At 33.2% G+C, this 16,602-nt stretch overlaps 1 protein-coding gene across 2 annotated transcripts in view; it reads right to left on the bottom strand.

Annotated features, from left to right (window-relative positions):
- HS2ST1 (heparan sulfate 2-O-sulfotransferase 1) overlaps window positions 1–16,602 on the bottom strand; it is a 172,121-nt gene that overhangs the window by 6,610 nt on the left and 148,909 nt on the right. For both annotated transcript variants that reach the window (XM_011355592.1, XM_011355590.1), the window contains exons 3-4: window positions 14,078–14,163; window positions 4,977–5,115 (exon numbers count right to left, since the gene is read on the bottom strand). In XM_011355592.1, coding sequence (XP_011353894.1) covers window positions 4,977–5,115; window positions 14,078–14,163 — 225 coding nt within the window. The remainder of the gene's footprint in view (window positions 1–4,976; window positions 5,116–14,077; window positions 14,164–16,602) is intronic.

Below are 16,602 nucleotides of genomic sequence, written 5' to 3'. Positions count from 1 at the left end.
ATATCAATTATATTTAATTCAAACCCTTTTCTGCAAATGATCTCGCTTTATAGTTTATATAGAAAACTGAAGCTAAGTATGAGCTCTCTTGATTTCCTGCTTAGATAAAAGTTTATTTGCATCTATAGCCTCCTACTGCCCTCATCTTTAAAGAAGTATTTCCTTTTCCGATCTTTGAACACCATTCTCACCCCCTTCTGAGACCCTGCTTCATCAATTTTTCTCTAGTTCCCTGTATCAGCACCCCTTGCTGTCTTCAGATATATTAATATGCCCAAGTGTCTGTCATCTTAAAGAAACTTTTCCTGTTATTTTTCTCTTTCTTTCAAAGCCAAACTTCCATCCTAAGAGTAGTCTTTCCTTTCAGTCTTAACTTCATCTCTCAGTTTACTCCTCAACTCTTTGGATTCCACTTGAACTCCTTTCTCTGACATCCCTAATGAACTTCCTGTTGACAAATCGAAGGAACAGATTTCAATCTTCACTTCACTAACTTCTTTGCAATGGAAATTATTGTCCTATCCATTTCAAGATCTTGCCAGGTTTGTCTTCTGCTTCTCTGACATCAGTCTCTTAGCATGCTGCTCTTTCTCTGTTTATTCCTTAAATGCTGGCGTTCCCCAAAGCTATATATTTATACCCCATCTTTTTCTTCTTCCTTTTTCATTTGGTTCTCTTTTCATAATCTATATGTCTTCCAAGTGAAATTTCATTCAATCCCTTGTTTCATCTCTTATCTAATGTTGATGACTCCCTAATCTATGATTTAGTTCAGACCTATTTTTTAAGGTACAAGTACAATTTATAGTGGAGACTTCCATCTACTTATACATGACGTAAAATAATGTCCAATTTGAACTCTTCATCTCTTTCTTCAGCTCCATTACAACTGACACTTCTTTTTGTTTTCTCTCTTCTAGTGAAAGGAAACACCTATAGCCCAATAAGAAATCTGTGAATACAGGTTAAGGCAGACAATGGGTTGCACACATTTTTACTAAGATAGAAAACACTGGTCTATGATGAAAAGTTATTAAACCTTTAAATAGATTTATATTGCTTTCCTGTGATTTTTTTATATATATAAAATACTTTCTAAGTAAACAATGATAAGTTCTTAAATTCCTTTGTGAGATAAAATAGTAAAATTCATGTTTCATAAGCAAACCCCAGTCAGGGGATTGTGAACCGCTAAGGACGACAGAGGCCACATTTTATAAGTCAGTGGTTGGATCCGGCAGCATGAAGTGTGGATTTTTCTGACCTTATTTACTCTCCGTTACAAATAAATACATATTTTAAATTCATTATAATTCCTATTGCCGTCGCCACCGTAAGCTTGACAGTTTCCCAAAATTTAAAAGACTTTTCTGATGAGATCAGTAGTGATATTAATGAATGTGAATTTTTGATATTGTATAATAAAATGTTAACATTTGGAAGGTCCATATAACTCAGTGAACTAATATGATCCAAATGACGAATGCATGATGCTAAAAAATAGTTAAAAGTCCATTTAAAGTACAAAATATATCAATGGATGTTAATGTAGCAGAGCATAAAGAGTTCATTGCTATGGTTTCAGATACTACGCTTCAATAACTTTAAAAAACTACTACTTGTCAAGTTTTAGTGTAGTATTAAATAAGAATATCCATGACTTTCTGAATAGGATATTAATATCCTCCCTTTTCCAAGAGCTTATCTGTGTAAAGCGGGAATTTCTTTTTACGCTTCAACCAAAAGAATGTATTAAGCAGACTGATTCCCCAACAGATGTGAAAATCCAGTTCTCTATATCAACCCAGATATTTTTTAAATTTGAAAAATGTACACAATGATATATATATATGCTTTACTGCTAAATTGTACACCTGAAACTTAGTGGATTTCATTAACCAATGTCACTATAATAGATAGATAGATAGATAAATAGATAAATAAATTTGAAAAATGTAAAATTCCACTTTTTAAACTTTTTTGAAAATGGTTATTTGTATAAAATATTTGCTACCATACAATGAGTTTCCTATTGTTATCTTTAAATTAATATTTTTAAAATTTCTAATTTATTGGTAAATATCAATAGCTATAACCTACATTCACAACAGCTCTTTGGTGGTCTTCAATAATTTTTAAGAGTAAAAGGAGTTCTAAGACTAAAGAGTTTAAGAACCACTGATTTATCTATATAGTTCTTCAATGCTGACCTTTAGATTATTTAATATTTTCCAGGTACTGGGCAGAGATTAAAATAAATAGAATTCTAGTTATAAAATATGAAAAACAGAGTATTTGAAATCTCCTCAATGAAACACGATGAAATTATGTGTTCTTTATAAGATCAACTAAAAGCTATCATAGGTGTACATGCCTGAAATGTATCTGAAATTACTGTTTGACAGTATAACTAGAAAGCAGTTCAGTACTGTAGTTTTAAAACATAATAGTTGCCATGAGTGCTGGACTATATATTTTTCATGGAAATGAATCCATTGCAAGGTATTTCCTTCATCATCACAGCCACCTTTTAATCCCCATTATCTGCCATTTTCAAAATGTTAACCCTGCCATTTTAAAAACTGTTATATGCCATGCAGTCTTACCAACTTTATAGATATGAGTTTATTAATGCCAGTTAAATATATTAAGGAGTTATCTGCAATAAAGCAACATCATTTAACTCGGTGGGTCCCAGGGTGTTACCAATATTGGTGTCATGAGAAATAAGCCAAATTTTTAATAAAACATTTGTAGATGGCCCTGTCTTTGTGAGAATTAAGGTAATGCAATAGTATTTTGCTGATGTCACCAATATTACATCTACATAAATATGTGTCTTCATATATATTTTATAATGACATTAAAAAAAAAAAACAGAAAACAAACAAAAAAAACAACAAAGCCTTGTCATTATCAGGGTGAAGAATGGTTAAATCTCCAGACTTAAAAAGATATATCTACCTAAAACTTTCAAATATGAATGGGAAATGATGTTAAAATATCTGCATGAGTACTGAATATGCAACTTTGGAATATTTCTCACATAAAAATGTTGAGTAGCTGTTGCATCGCCTTCCTGATTTTTAAAGGGCATAGAGGGGTTAAGACTGTGAGTTCTGGAATTATAGTACTTGGGTTTAAATTCCAGCTTTACCATTTACTGGTAGTATAACACTGGGCAAGGTACTTAACCTTTCTGCGCTTCAGTTTCCTTCTTGTTAAATGGAGATAATAACAGCGACTATCTTATAGAATTGTTGTACAGGCTGCCTGAAAAAATATACACATAAATAACTTAAAACAGTGCTTGATACACAAAATATACTCAATAAATATGAGCTACAATTGTTATGTTATTATTAAGTACTCTTATTTAGTTCTTCAAACCACAAAACCATGGTATCCAGGGCTGACAATGACAAATGGTGGATGTAGGAATCTATGTGACTGAAAAATATTTTTCTTACCAACATTAATATTCCTTTGGTCAAGAAGGGAGATGGATATTAATATTTATAGAATAAGAGCTCATGTAAATGTTAGGGCTAAAAAAAGTAGTAAGCATTGAAATGAAGTAGAAATAACTATCAATACATTCTATGAGGTCACAAAAGAGTTATATTATTAGATTTTATAAAATTTTGCAGAATCTCTTTAATAACATAAGTAGACATATTTTAGGAGATTAAATAATGCTAAGAGGTCATTGGACAGCTGTGTTTGGATTAGTATCTTCTGCCTAAAGCTTTGAGACTAAAAGAAACAGCAATTTCTAAAAAAAAAAAAAAGTTAAATAAAACAAAAAAAAGTCTCCTCATGTGACACAGAGGGCACATCTAACTTAGAAAATATAAATTAATTGTTGGATGTTAGTTGTTATAGTATGTCAAGTATCTAGCATCACTACTATGCAACACTTCAGGATTAAAATGTGCAAAATTTACTCATTTGACAATTTGTTAAATGCATACAGATAAAACAGCCACTGTGCTAAATACTGGGGAAACAAAGATGAATGAAATACAACCACTTCAGGAACTTCAAAACTTTTTGAGGAGATATGTATGTAAACAAATAATTCAAATACCATGCACACACACAAAAATGCTTAAAAAAGAGAAATTTGAATTGTGTGCTCTGAGAACTTGAAAGGGACAGGACTAATTGCCTGGGGGATAGAAAAGACTTTATGAAAAAGATAACAGTTGAGCTGGACTTTAAAAGTGAACAGTTTTCCAGAGTGAAGGAGAGACATTTTAAATATTGGGAACAACATGTGTGCAATAAGTATGAAGCAAAAATAAATCTGGAGGATGGTACCTTTTCACATGGCTAAAGCAGTAGACGCCTGAGAGAAAAATGTCAGATTGTGTCTCCTATGCCTTGGGCAATCCTGTGGGCAATGAGGTCCCAGGAAATGTGTTCCACCAGAAAAGTTGACAAACCAGTTTGATGTTTTAGAAAAACAACTCTTGTTCTACTCTGGAGGATGCACATATATATATAACACAACCCAAATCTGAACCTGCTAAGTAAGGACTTGGTTGAGCTACTATTCTTTTCTTGCAAAAAAAAAAAAAAAGGCTGCTTTTGCAAAATAATGTCCCTAAACTGATGATCACAAATCATTATAAATTGCATCATCGAGACTAAGAGAACCAAAGTGCACACATAAATACATCATATTAATGAACAATTATAACGGTGTCATAGAAAATTCTTAATAGGACAAATAATAAAACAAATATTCAGCCCTGGAACAGAAGTAAAATATTTTTTTAAATGACAAAAAATTATGTATACTCTAAAATAGCAACTATAAAGTAGTTTTACTTTTGTTACTTTGGGGCTCTTTTCAAAACTTCCATAATAAGCAAGCAGTACATTTATAATCAAATAAATTTTAAAATGATACTGTTCATCGCATTTCATAAACAATTATCTTTACGCAAATCTTAAAACTAAAACATTACCTTTTTGTCTCCTTGTTTTCGTCTTCTTAACCCTGGTCTATAATCATCTCCAAATCTCAGAAAATAATAGTAAGAAACTAGCCTTTCAATAGGATCCCTTATGACATTAATGTAAATTGGCTTCTTCTTCACACCAAATCTGAAATAGAATGAAATTTAAAAGGTGAAATAGACATTTTCATTCTATTTAGGGGTGTCCGTAAAATACGATTTCAGTTATTAATTCTATATGAAAACAAGAATATGAACTAATTTAAATAAAACAGAATATCTGGAGATTAGGAAATATTTTATGATTATTTCGGTTACGATAAAGTAAACAAGAAATAAGAATTTTAAAATTAGAGCTGAAAATAAAACAGAAAAGAAAAAACTGAATAAAAAATAATTTAAAATTTTGCTGGCAAGAATTACATAAAATATTGTAATTTTGTACCACAATGATTTCTCATTTTTGTCCTACTAAACTAGACAAATATTATTAACGGATATAGTGTAAGTCCACACAAGTGTGACCAGTTGAGTCTGCCTTCTACTATTGGTGATTTTAAAGACAAGAGAGAAGTGAAAGATACTAAATTTTCAGCATTATTTCCTGAAGGAATGATAAAGAGTTGAAGGAATATAAGGCTTTGACTTTAGCAACTCTTGCAGACCTTAGAATTGTCCAGCTGGCTCCCTATTTTAATATCTTCACCTGTCCCAGTCTTGAAACCTTAGTGTTACCTTGACTCTTCCTTTATTCTTCATTCAGTTCAGCTCCCAAGTCCTTTTGATTTTTCACTTGTAGGCTTTCTCACAGATATGACCTATCTTCATCATTCCCTTTCTCTTCATCATTGCCTTCTTCCCAGGTCTCCTGCTTAGCCTAGTGAAATAGCCTAGTTGATTCTCTTTCTTATATGCTGTCTCTCTCCCTTTCAATCTACTTTCCATACCAATTCTCAACTGATATTCCTAAAGAACTATTTGTTAGATAACTCTTCTTAGAAACATGAAATAACTCTACTGTTTACGTTGACATCAAACCCCATCTCCTTTGTCCTGGTTGCTAATATCTCTTTGCCTTATGTCTTAGGTACCACCTTATTAATCTAATTTTATTTTCAACTCTCCTCAAATAAGAGACCATTAGTCTGTTATAGACAGGCCTGCCTAGTCTACCCCCACACACATATATCATATTTATTTCTATTTCTTCATACATTCTTTTGCTCATTTTGTCTTCCTTAATAAGAATGCAACCCTCATTTAAATTTTTTCCTTTCTATTATATTAATTCACTCAAGAAATACTTTTCCATGTACCCAATATATATGCCAGACATTATTTTAATACTAGAGATACAGCAGGAAAAAAGAAAAAAAAAAAATTCATTGCCCTCATAGAGCTAACATTCAGATGGCATGTAATGGCTGTGTGTAGAGCCAGATGGGTGATAGAGTAATCGGGGGGATCATTTCATAAATTATAAATTATACGAATGTCTAACCAATGTACTGTATACTTGAAACTAATAATAAAATAAAATAAAAAGCTAAAAAAGTACTAAGGAGAAATACAATGCACTGAAAGGAAATAGGGAGTTCCAGGAGAAATGAGGAGAGTACAATCCAAAACAAGGTTTTTCAGAAAGGTGTCACTGGTGGTATGTGAAGAGAAGGGAGCCATGTAGATATCTGGGGGAAAGTGTTCCAAGAAGATAAGCCTTTCAAATATGAAGGCCTTGGCTGCAGCAGAATCAGAAAGGGGATATTAACAGAGAGATGGGATTGGGGTGGAGGAAGTGTATATCATGTGGGTCTTGTAGGCCATTATAAGAATCAGGAGGGAGGCCTGACTGAGTCAGCAGAGAAGGGTCATAATACGGGATCTAATGAACAGCAAGGTGACTACAGTTAACAATACTGAGTAGTATACTTAAAAGTTGCTATGAGAGTCAATTTTAAATGTTCTCACCATAATAACAACAAAATGGTAACCATGTGAGGTGAAAGATGTGTTAACTACCCTTATTGCGGTAAACATTTTACCATATATACATGCACCAAATCATCCTGTTGTACACCTTAAACTTACACAATGTTATATGTCAATTATATCTCAATAAAGCTGGAAAAAATAAAGGCCATTGGCTGCCGCTTTGAAAGAAACTGTAGAGGGGCAGGCAATAGGAAATCTTGTAAAGTCCATGATACCTTCCTGATGACTCCAGCATACAGTGCTATCTGCTTTCATTTGACACCTGTACCCAGGAGGTACTGATATCAGGCAATTTCGCTCTTAGCAGGTACTTAGTAGTATTTCTCTTGTAAACCTTTGTCTCCAACAGCATTATAAGCCACTTGAGGTAGACACAGTACTTTACTCTTCTTTTATATATTTCACAGGGCCTAGTATACATACATACTTGCCTACTGATTAGTACTACTTTGAAACATTAAAAAATATTAGCAATCTCTCTGAAAATGGAAATCACAATGAGAAAGGATAGAATTAAGCCTAAGTTGGATGACTCTGAGTAAGAAACAGTGGAAATTGCTTATTCTTTTAACCACTCTTGATATGCTCACTCATCTGCCCATAGAAACCCTCAATTTAGCTAACAGCTTATAACAAACTTCCCTTCTTACTAAAATCTTTTTGCAAAGGCACTAAAAAGCATTTAGCTAAACTAACCAATTTCACATTTTCTCCTTATTTCTGCCTACACACAGTGCCTTACACACAGTAGGCATTTTATAATTGTTTTATACTAAATTCTTAAGCAAATGAGTAGTAAAAAGGGACTATAGAAGAGAAAAAGCAAGGTGCCCAGGTAACTTGTTTTTTTTTTTTCCAACAAATTATTAAAAATTAACTGAACAAGAAGTTCCTAACTTACAAATAGGTTAAATTCTATAAGAACTACTTTCTGTGTAAAAGGGGATCAGCTCTATTGAATTCTAGTCCTTTTCTCACCATTAAATAACTCTAAGTCTCTAAATTCTTTGTACATATAGAAATATTGGAAACTATAGAGAATCCTTTTGCAAAACATTACTATAATATTATAGTTGTAAGTTGGTTGATTAGAACTTGGGATGCATTTTTTTTCATTGAAAAATTCATAAACCTACATGGCCAAAAATGCAGTAAAACTTTTTTCACAATTTTTTTAAAAGAGAAAATAGTATTGTTGCACGTATTCAGCATTGTCACATTGCATCTCAGAGTAGAAGTTCCATGAAGTTAGTGACTATTTTCCTCCTGTTCAGGGCTTTATCACTAGTGTTCAGCATGGTGCTGGACACATAAAGTGTCCAATATTAGTAGTATTAAGTTGAACAGACTTGCGAATTAGCCACTGACAAAGCCTTTCTGTGGGAGAGTGCACTCAGTATTTAGAAGAGGGCATCAGGAATACATAGTTGCTACCTTAACTGAGAGAGTTTGAGATTCTTAGCATAGGAATCTACAAGAAAGGGAAAGTACTGGACGATGGTGCAATGAATCCATTCTTAAGACTGTGGGATTCCCTGGGAACCCCCTATATCTTCTCCATTATTAGCTATTGACCCACCCTGAGCCATTCGCTTGGAAATTACTTCCTCCCAGAAGAACATCTCCCACCAAGCTTCCTCTTTTCCCCTTTCCCCTAGTTCTTGACATATGGAACAGATGGCAGTTCTTACCAAGTAGCAGTGAAAAGGGGATATGGCACTTTAAGAGACTCTTTGTGCTGTCCAGGAAATGACTTTCTGGGGTATGGCTTTGGGTGACATTGATAGGTATGATTTTAATGAGATAATTTGTGTGAATTCATTCTGAAAATGGATAAAAACTATTATTTGTAAGTTAGGATATGGTCACATAGACATGGAGGCAAGAGATTAAAACAGAAAATAGGCATGATAAAAATAGTATCTGGCCATTCAGCTCAGCTGGTTAGAAAACAAGCATCCTTTTAGGTTTGTAGGTTTAATTCTTTTGCCAACCAGGTAGTTTTGCACAGGGGGAAAAATATATTCTATGGTCACAGACTCCACCTTTAACCCTGGCCAGTCATCTAAGCTGCTACAGGAGGGCTCAGGTAGAAGAGTAGAAAACGCATCTTCACTCCAGGAAAATAAACTATTATTAGCTTGTTAGACCATGATCTTCCTGGAAAGAGAAGAGCATATTTGGTAGGAATCTGTGGTATTATATAGGATCAAAAGGGGAAAAGTATAACTTGAGCAGCAGGTTGGTAAAAAGACATTTTAGGAACCTTATTCTTACCATGTCAGCATATGTGGTATGATAAAACGATGAATACAAACTAGGCTCATTTCTTTACAGCAACACTCTATATAGCTTGGATAGATGAATGAACATCAAAAATGGTTAAAAGACCAAGTACATACTCAGAACATTTGAAGGGAACCTTGTCAACTGGCTAGACAAAGCCTAAATGGAAAATGATGAAGCTAAAAGCTGAATAGCCTTTGGGAAGCATTATGCTTTAAGGTGTCTCTTTGTACAAGATTTAACATCTCTAGTTAAACAGCAGTCTCACTGGGGACATTGACATACATATTTATTCTGGACTCTCTTAGCCCTAAAATGTTCATAGAAACTTTCAAATCCTTCTAGTGGCAAGTTCCCATTGTCTTGTTTCAAAAATAGTGAAAGACCTGTTTGTCCCACTGATGATAATCTTGTGATTTCTGAAGTAATTATCTCTTAAAAAGGGCATTCATCTACTATACATCTACTAGAATGGCCCAAATAGGAAGGAAGGAAAGGAAAAGGAAAAGGAAAAGGAAAAGAAAGGAATAAAGGTAGGTCTAACAATACCATATGCTGGCAAGGATGCCCAGCAACTGGAACTTTCATATACTGTTAGTGACACTGCAAAATAATACAGCCATTTGGGAAAACAGTTTGGCAGCATCTTACAGAGCTACCACACAGTTCAGCAATCCCACTTCTAGGTTTTACTCACAAGAAATGAGGACATGTATTTCCACACAAAACCTGCACGCAAATGATTTGGCAGCTTTACTAATAATCACCAAAAACTGGAAACAACCCAAGTATCCAGAAACAGTTGAATGGGCAGAAATTGTGGTGTATAGGTACAATGGAATACTACCCAAAAATGAACTAGCTACTGATACACATATATAATCGGATAAATGTCAAAAGCATTAGGCTAAGTAAAGAAGTCTGACTCCAAAGACCTGGCGAGTGATTAGACAGATGTGGAGAAGAAAAGAGCTGTCCAAGACAAAAGTTTCTTGCTTGGATTTCTTGATAAATCAAAATAGGTTAACTTCCCAAAAAGGAATAATGGAGGCAAAGACAGATTCTTGAGCAATGCCTCATTAAGAGTTGGGAGTAAGAAGGACCAGCAGAAATTCAGACAGGGAAAAGATGAAAACACTAGTAAGACAACATGATAACTAAAAGAAGACAGTTTTAAAAGAACTAACACTACTCTGTGTGAGACACTGAACTAAGTACTTCACATACATTATCGTATTTAATCCTCACAACCACCCACGAAGTAGTTATTTTAATTATCCTCATTTTACAAATGTGGAAACCGGAGATCTGAGGTAATGTGGCTGAGACTGCAGAGCTGGTAAGGAGTTGTGGAGATTTAACTGCAGATCTGTCTGACTTCAGAGACTGCTCCTAACAGCCTATATGATCAGTGCTGCAAAAAAGGGCTGGAAGTACAAGGTCAAAAAAGGGGCAACTCTCACAAATTAATGATTAAGGATGTAATGATTAAAGTAATTTTAAAAATGTTTCTATGGTGTTGTGATATGTTGAAAGTTATAGAAAATGGTGCAAACTTCTACTGGTTCAGCAGAGAAGTATGAGGTAAAAGAGACAAACTCACCTGTAATACTGTATACTATATACTATATACGTCTATTTAAGCCTGAAATATTGTCACTTGATTACTCTATAGGACATTCAAACCTAGTAAAGCATTTAGTTATTTGTTTCTTGTCCTGACATATCTGTTTCTTTACTGATTCACCTTAATTATTCTGAAAAAGATAGCAGCAGGAATGTTATGGAGAAAGCAAAGTGAAAATTCATACTCGTTCCTGGGGTCAACAAAAAAGGTATACACACCTGATGTGTCCTTGAATAAACTGACTGCTGTATAAAAAATAAATTCCAAGTATCTTTCTAAGATAGATGCTGACATGTGACCCTTAGGTTATTAGATCATAAAAAAAAAATCTCAGCAGAGTCTGATCAAAACCAGCATTAAAACAGTTTTCTTTTAGCTGAACATTATTCATTAAGAAAAAAATAATGTTATAGAAAAGGTTTTTGAAAGACATGTTCTAATGTTTTTCTTTTGTAGAATTCGAAGAAAATCAAAGTGAGGGTAATAAATGCTGCTGATCAATGAATAGTATGACTTTGAAAGGAAGGGTAATCAGTAATATTTTCACTCTTTATAATGAAACATAATAAACTGATAATTATAGAAAAAATGGGATTTCAGTGAGGACAAGAACTGCAACTTATTCACCTTTATACTGTCTGCATGATAGGACATTTTGACAATGTCCAATCTATACAATTTTTTTAATTGAAAAATTTCTAAATTTATGACATTAATTTATCACATCTACATTATTTTATAATTGTTTTGTCCACCAATTAAAAAGAAATAATAATTGAACATGAAAAGGAAAAATGGAAAAGCACTGAAAAATGTGTTAAAAAATCAAGAATAGGATTAAGACAAAAAAAAGTAAGTCAGGAGAAAATATGTAACGAGAAGATATTTTTGTTATTATTCTAAAGTTATGAATAAAACCAGATAAATATAACCAAAACATGGCTTGAGCTGACAACATAGGCCTGCAAATAAAACGTGTGCTTCTTAGGAATCAGTGCAAACCGGAAAGCACTTTTCATGTTTTATTTCTCTTACTTCTTGGGTTTCCTGGGGTTTACTGGGTTTACACTATTCTTAATGTTTCTGCTAAGGCAATTAAAAAGCTATGTGATTAAATAGTTCTTTTACTAAATTTGATCGTTTTCTCCTGATGGCAAGTATTTTAATGGACTCCACCAAGTACTATGCCAATCAAAAATATATTTTGATCTTGGAAGCTAAGCAGGGTCGGGCCTGGTTAGTACTTGGATGGAAGACCACCTAGGAAGACCAGGTGCTGTAAGCTGACAAGGTCCTTGCAATTTGTGAGGTCAATCAAGAATATATATATATAAAAGAATATATTTTGAGGTATAAAGTATTTTAAAAATTGGTAGGGTGATATTTCTGTCTTCTTTACTTATCCATGCTGCGTAGGGATATCAAACTAAAAATTATTTTAAAAGATTCTAGTTATATTTACAATAGTTCTTAACTACATATATTTTCTCTAGTTGACTTTTTTAGGTATTTGTTTAAAATCTTGGCAAAATTCTATTAAAAATTCTCATAATACTTTTCACTTCCAATAATGAGACCCATTATGAAACTATTCAAACCTTTAAATGTTCATGTTAGTATTTAATAAATGAGATTAATCTTTTCAAGAAGCTTTATACTCTTTCAATTGCAAGAACCCCAGCATATACCAGAGCTTCATTCTAAGTATGACTTTTGCCAAAAGCAAAAGTACTCAATATATTATTTTAATAATGAAAACCTCAAGTATTAGAAACCAAGCTGTGTGTGGAAAAAATAAATCATTTAGGTGAAAGGGTAACAAACATTCAATTGAAGGATAATGCAGCCCTGAGGGAAAATATGCATATGAATGAAGTCTATGAAATTGGTTCAATGCCTCTGCAAGGAAAAAATAATTAGTTTATTTTAAAGCTGCCTATAAAATGTTTTCAATATTGTGGTATGAATTATTTATAGGAAAATGTACATCTAACTTTAAAGCTATCATTTTGTTGAAACATCTTGAATACTAGCGGTAAACTTGAAATAAGAATATATTGTTTTATGCATGTAATATTTGGGAGAATCATTTTAATTACATGCTTTTCAAAAAAGTTAAGATTTGTTATCATTCTGAATCAGAAATATTTCATTCAACTTTTTCTTGACAAACTTAAAAAATTAAAATGACAGTGAGATATCAAATTAATTTATCAAATTTTATTTACACAGACTGCTCTTTAAAGATGACAAATACTTGAGGATGCATTACTTTGAAGTCATGATTGCTAATGAAAAGACTGAGCAAACATGTCTAAGCTTAAATAATTTTTAAAATATACTTTTAGTGTTTTTAAAGTTAGTGCAAAATCTTATTAGTGACAAAAATCTGGATTTGAGGTTATATAATAGTACTCTACGTGCTACAAAAAACCAGTCAAATGGACTCACAAGCTGCCTATGTTGAGAATAATCCTTTTGAACAGTTTTCTGATTAGTACGCAACATAGCACAGACTCTAGGGGGAGCCACATAGAGCTTGGATACTGTAAGCAGGCCTGTAGTTTTACGAACTTTTCTTGAGAATTATGATAGAAACACTCTGACCTACTCCTCCCCTCCAAAATACGGAAAACGAGTGTTATTTATTTCCAGTTTCAGGCAAATCACTATAAAGGAAAATGAAGGATAATCACTGTATTTTAAAAAGTCTCCTTTGAATATATCACAATTGCAAAGCCAAAACAAGGTCGCCTAAGGGAATGTGTATTCTTTACAGCGTCTTCGCTGAGCAGCAGATGTACTGGGGCACCAATACTGAGTGATGGCTTCTTTGCTTTCTCAGTTCTCAGGCAATGACATGGTAAGTCACAATCCGGCCTCCAGGTTAAAACTTGGGGCTCTCCTAAAATAGTGTCATTTTCTTGCACGAGAAACAGAAACATAATAATGATAAATAACTTTAAAGAATATTACCAAAATTTAATCGACCTTGAATTTCTAAAATGGATATGACGATTATCAATTTATGAACACTAGAGGGCAGTAAAACACTAGAAGGTATATTTAAATTACATCTAAAAGTGGCAAAGACAAGCCAGTACTTTTAAAAAAATCAAAATCATAAAAATTTAACGAATTTATTCCTTTTTAGCTTGCTAAAGTACAAAGCATTCTTTAACATGTCACTTTAGGTATAACTTACTTTGCAAAATCCAAATAAGAAACATGTCCATGATAAAACCCTGGTTTCATCTCTTTCCAGGAAGTTATATTCTTTACAAAACGCACCTAAAAAAGGAAAACATACTCATTACTTAAGTACAATTTAAAGAAAATGAAACTTAATGATCACAAAATACTTTCCATTTAGACATTTAAGACCAATCACACCACACCAGTTTGACAATTATAGAGCTTAAAACACAGGTTTCTAACTAAAGAAAGTATAGTGTGTTCTATAACTACTAATTCATAGAGCTACTATCACCACACTCAGAAAAGAGTGAAAGAGTACCCTAAAAACAAAATCGCTAACAACACAATCACTTAAAATGCTGTATAGTGCATACATTCATGTGAGGTGAGGGGAGGGTGAGTACCAACACACATGCTGAAGCAGGCAGCATTTCAGTATGGGAATGCTCTAAGCAAATCTGTTTTCTTCTCAGAGACATGTTTTCACAATAATTCATTTTTATTAATGACTCAACAAATAAAACAAAAGTTAATAATCATTAAACCAAAACGATTAAAGAAAACATGATCAGAAGACTTTAAAAAGTTAAGAACAGATATCATAAGCTTGTCAATAAAAAAGATTCATGAAATTAGAGGTGTGATATAGGTAAAATAAAATTTTAAAAAATATCTAAGTATTACTACTTTAATTTACTAGAATTAAAAACATACAAAGATTAGTTAATATAAAAATTGTTTAAGTGTAAATATATTTTAAAAATTTTAAGAATTGGTTAATATAGAATTTGATAAAGCTAAGTATTACCAGTTGCAAAGCAGTGATACACAATTTCTCAGGGAAATGTATATTTTTGATAGGCAAATGTCTACATGATGAATGGTAAGTGGTTAAGAATCTCTTCTGGAGTCACGATAAAGTGTGGGGGTGAAGTAGAAAGAAGGTAGGGAGGGGTGGGGGCCTACCACCCTATACTAAACTGAAAGCATCTGCAAGCTATGACCTCAGCATCTAAAGCACAGAACAAAAGTTGAATACTTTTGACAATTTATTAATCTCTCATTTACATTTTAGAATAGAGTTAGTTACATGGAGATATACCGGAGAACTTTTAACCAGATTAGTCAATAAATTAATAGCAATAATAATGATGGCTGCCTCAGATAAGGCCTATTGGTAGGGCAGAGTAAGGAAACAATGAAAAAGGAGGCATATGTCAGAGCATGTGAACTCGGGGAATATCAAAGATTCTATCAGTAGAATTTTTTTAGGGGAAGCATTAATAACTCATATTATAGAGAAATAATGGAGTTTTTAGAAGGGAAATCAAATGAATCTTATTATCTTACACACCTTAAAAACTAAAACTTGGCTATAGATAACAAAATTATGTTGCATTAGAAAGTACACAATTATATTTTAGCAGATATTTTTAATTTTCCCCCACCGAAACAGAGAGCCAAATAAATATGTAATTTGAGGTTCTCATGTTCTTTCCTATTTGTTCTTCAAGTAAGGCATCAAATAGAATGAAAATATCAAATGGCAAATGAAAAAGAAACAGAAAATAAAAAATCAGATAACCCCCAAACTGAATCTTTAGAAATTCTTCTATGTTGAATACGGAAAGTCTTTAAAACTGCCACTAAGTGGTAAATTATTTTATACAAACCTTTGGTTCTATAAAAATAAGTCTAGTATTTCAGCCAAAATGAAGGGGAAATAGAAGGCAGAGAATAGGAATGAGAAGTCATGGTTCAAGGGTACTTAAGCCATATTTAGCAACTCAGCTCTATTTTCCAGAACTGAGATTTAATATGAATATGATAGTATAAGAGAAATAAAAGGAGAAGCTAGATTGAAGTCTGAGAAAATAGTGTTATATAAGCCATATGTTAGAGAAGATCATAGCAGAAACTTAAGAGTACAACGTGGTGAAAGACTCAGGCAGAAATAAGAGTTAGGTATAAGTTTCAAGTATTCTTCTTTCTTCCACCATTCCCAGGGAAGGTCAAGATTAAACTAAACCCTCCTAGGAACACATGTCATCCAATGTGTGTCCTTCACTGTGAGATGAAGAGACCAGGAAGCTGGATAACATCTGGATGACTTCAGGGCTGCTCAAACTTCAATGTACAAATGAATCATCTGGGACTCTTGTTAAAATGCAGGTTCTGATTCAATCCGTCTGGAATGGGGCCTGAGATTCTACACTGCTATCAAGTCTCCACACGATGGCCAGGTCCATGGGTTACACTGAGGAGAAAGGCTTCAGCATACGTGGGCCCAGGAGCTAACTCTTGGTTCTATTACTGTGAGGCTTGTTTTTGTACTCCTTGCAGAGGAGGCCTGAGGTCTCTTTAGCAAGGATATACTCTCATATTTACTGTTTTTATGATATGGAAAAAAGTATATTGAACTAGAGAAAAATTTTAAAGACTATAAGCTATCACAATATATAAAACAGAAAGGGAGACATAAACGCTGCTAACTCAGTCTCCTCTTTCTATCCCCACAGTGATGCCTGAAAT

Source organism: Pteropus vampyrus, unplaced genomic scaffold (genome assembly GCF_000151845.1).
Source record: "Pteropus vampyrus isolate Shadow unplaced genomic scaffold, Pvam_2.0 Scaffold22, whole genome shotgun sequence".
NCBI classification, from domain to species: domain Eukaryota; kingdom Metazoa; phylum Chordata; class Mammalia; order Chiroptera; family Pteropodidae; genus Pteropus; species Pteropus vampyrus.
Note: the sequence above shows the minus strand (reverse complement) of the source record. Positions and strands in the feature narration are given on the sequence as shown.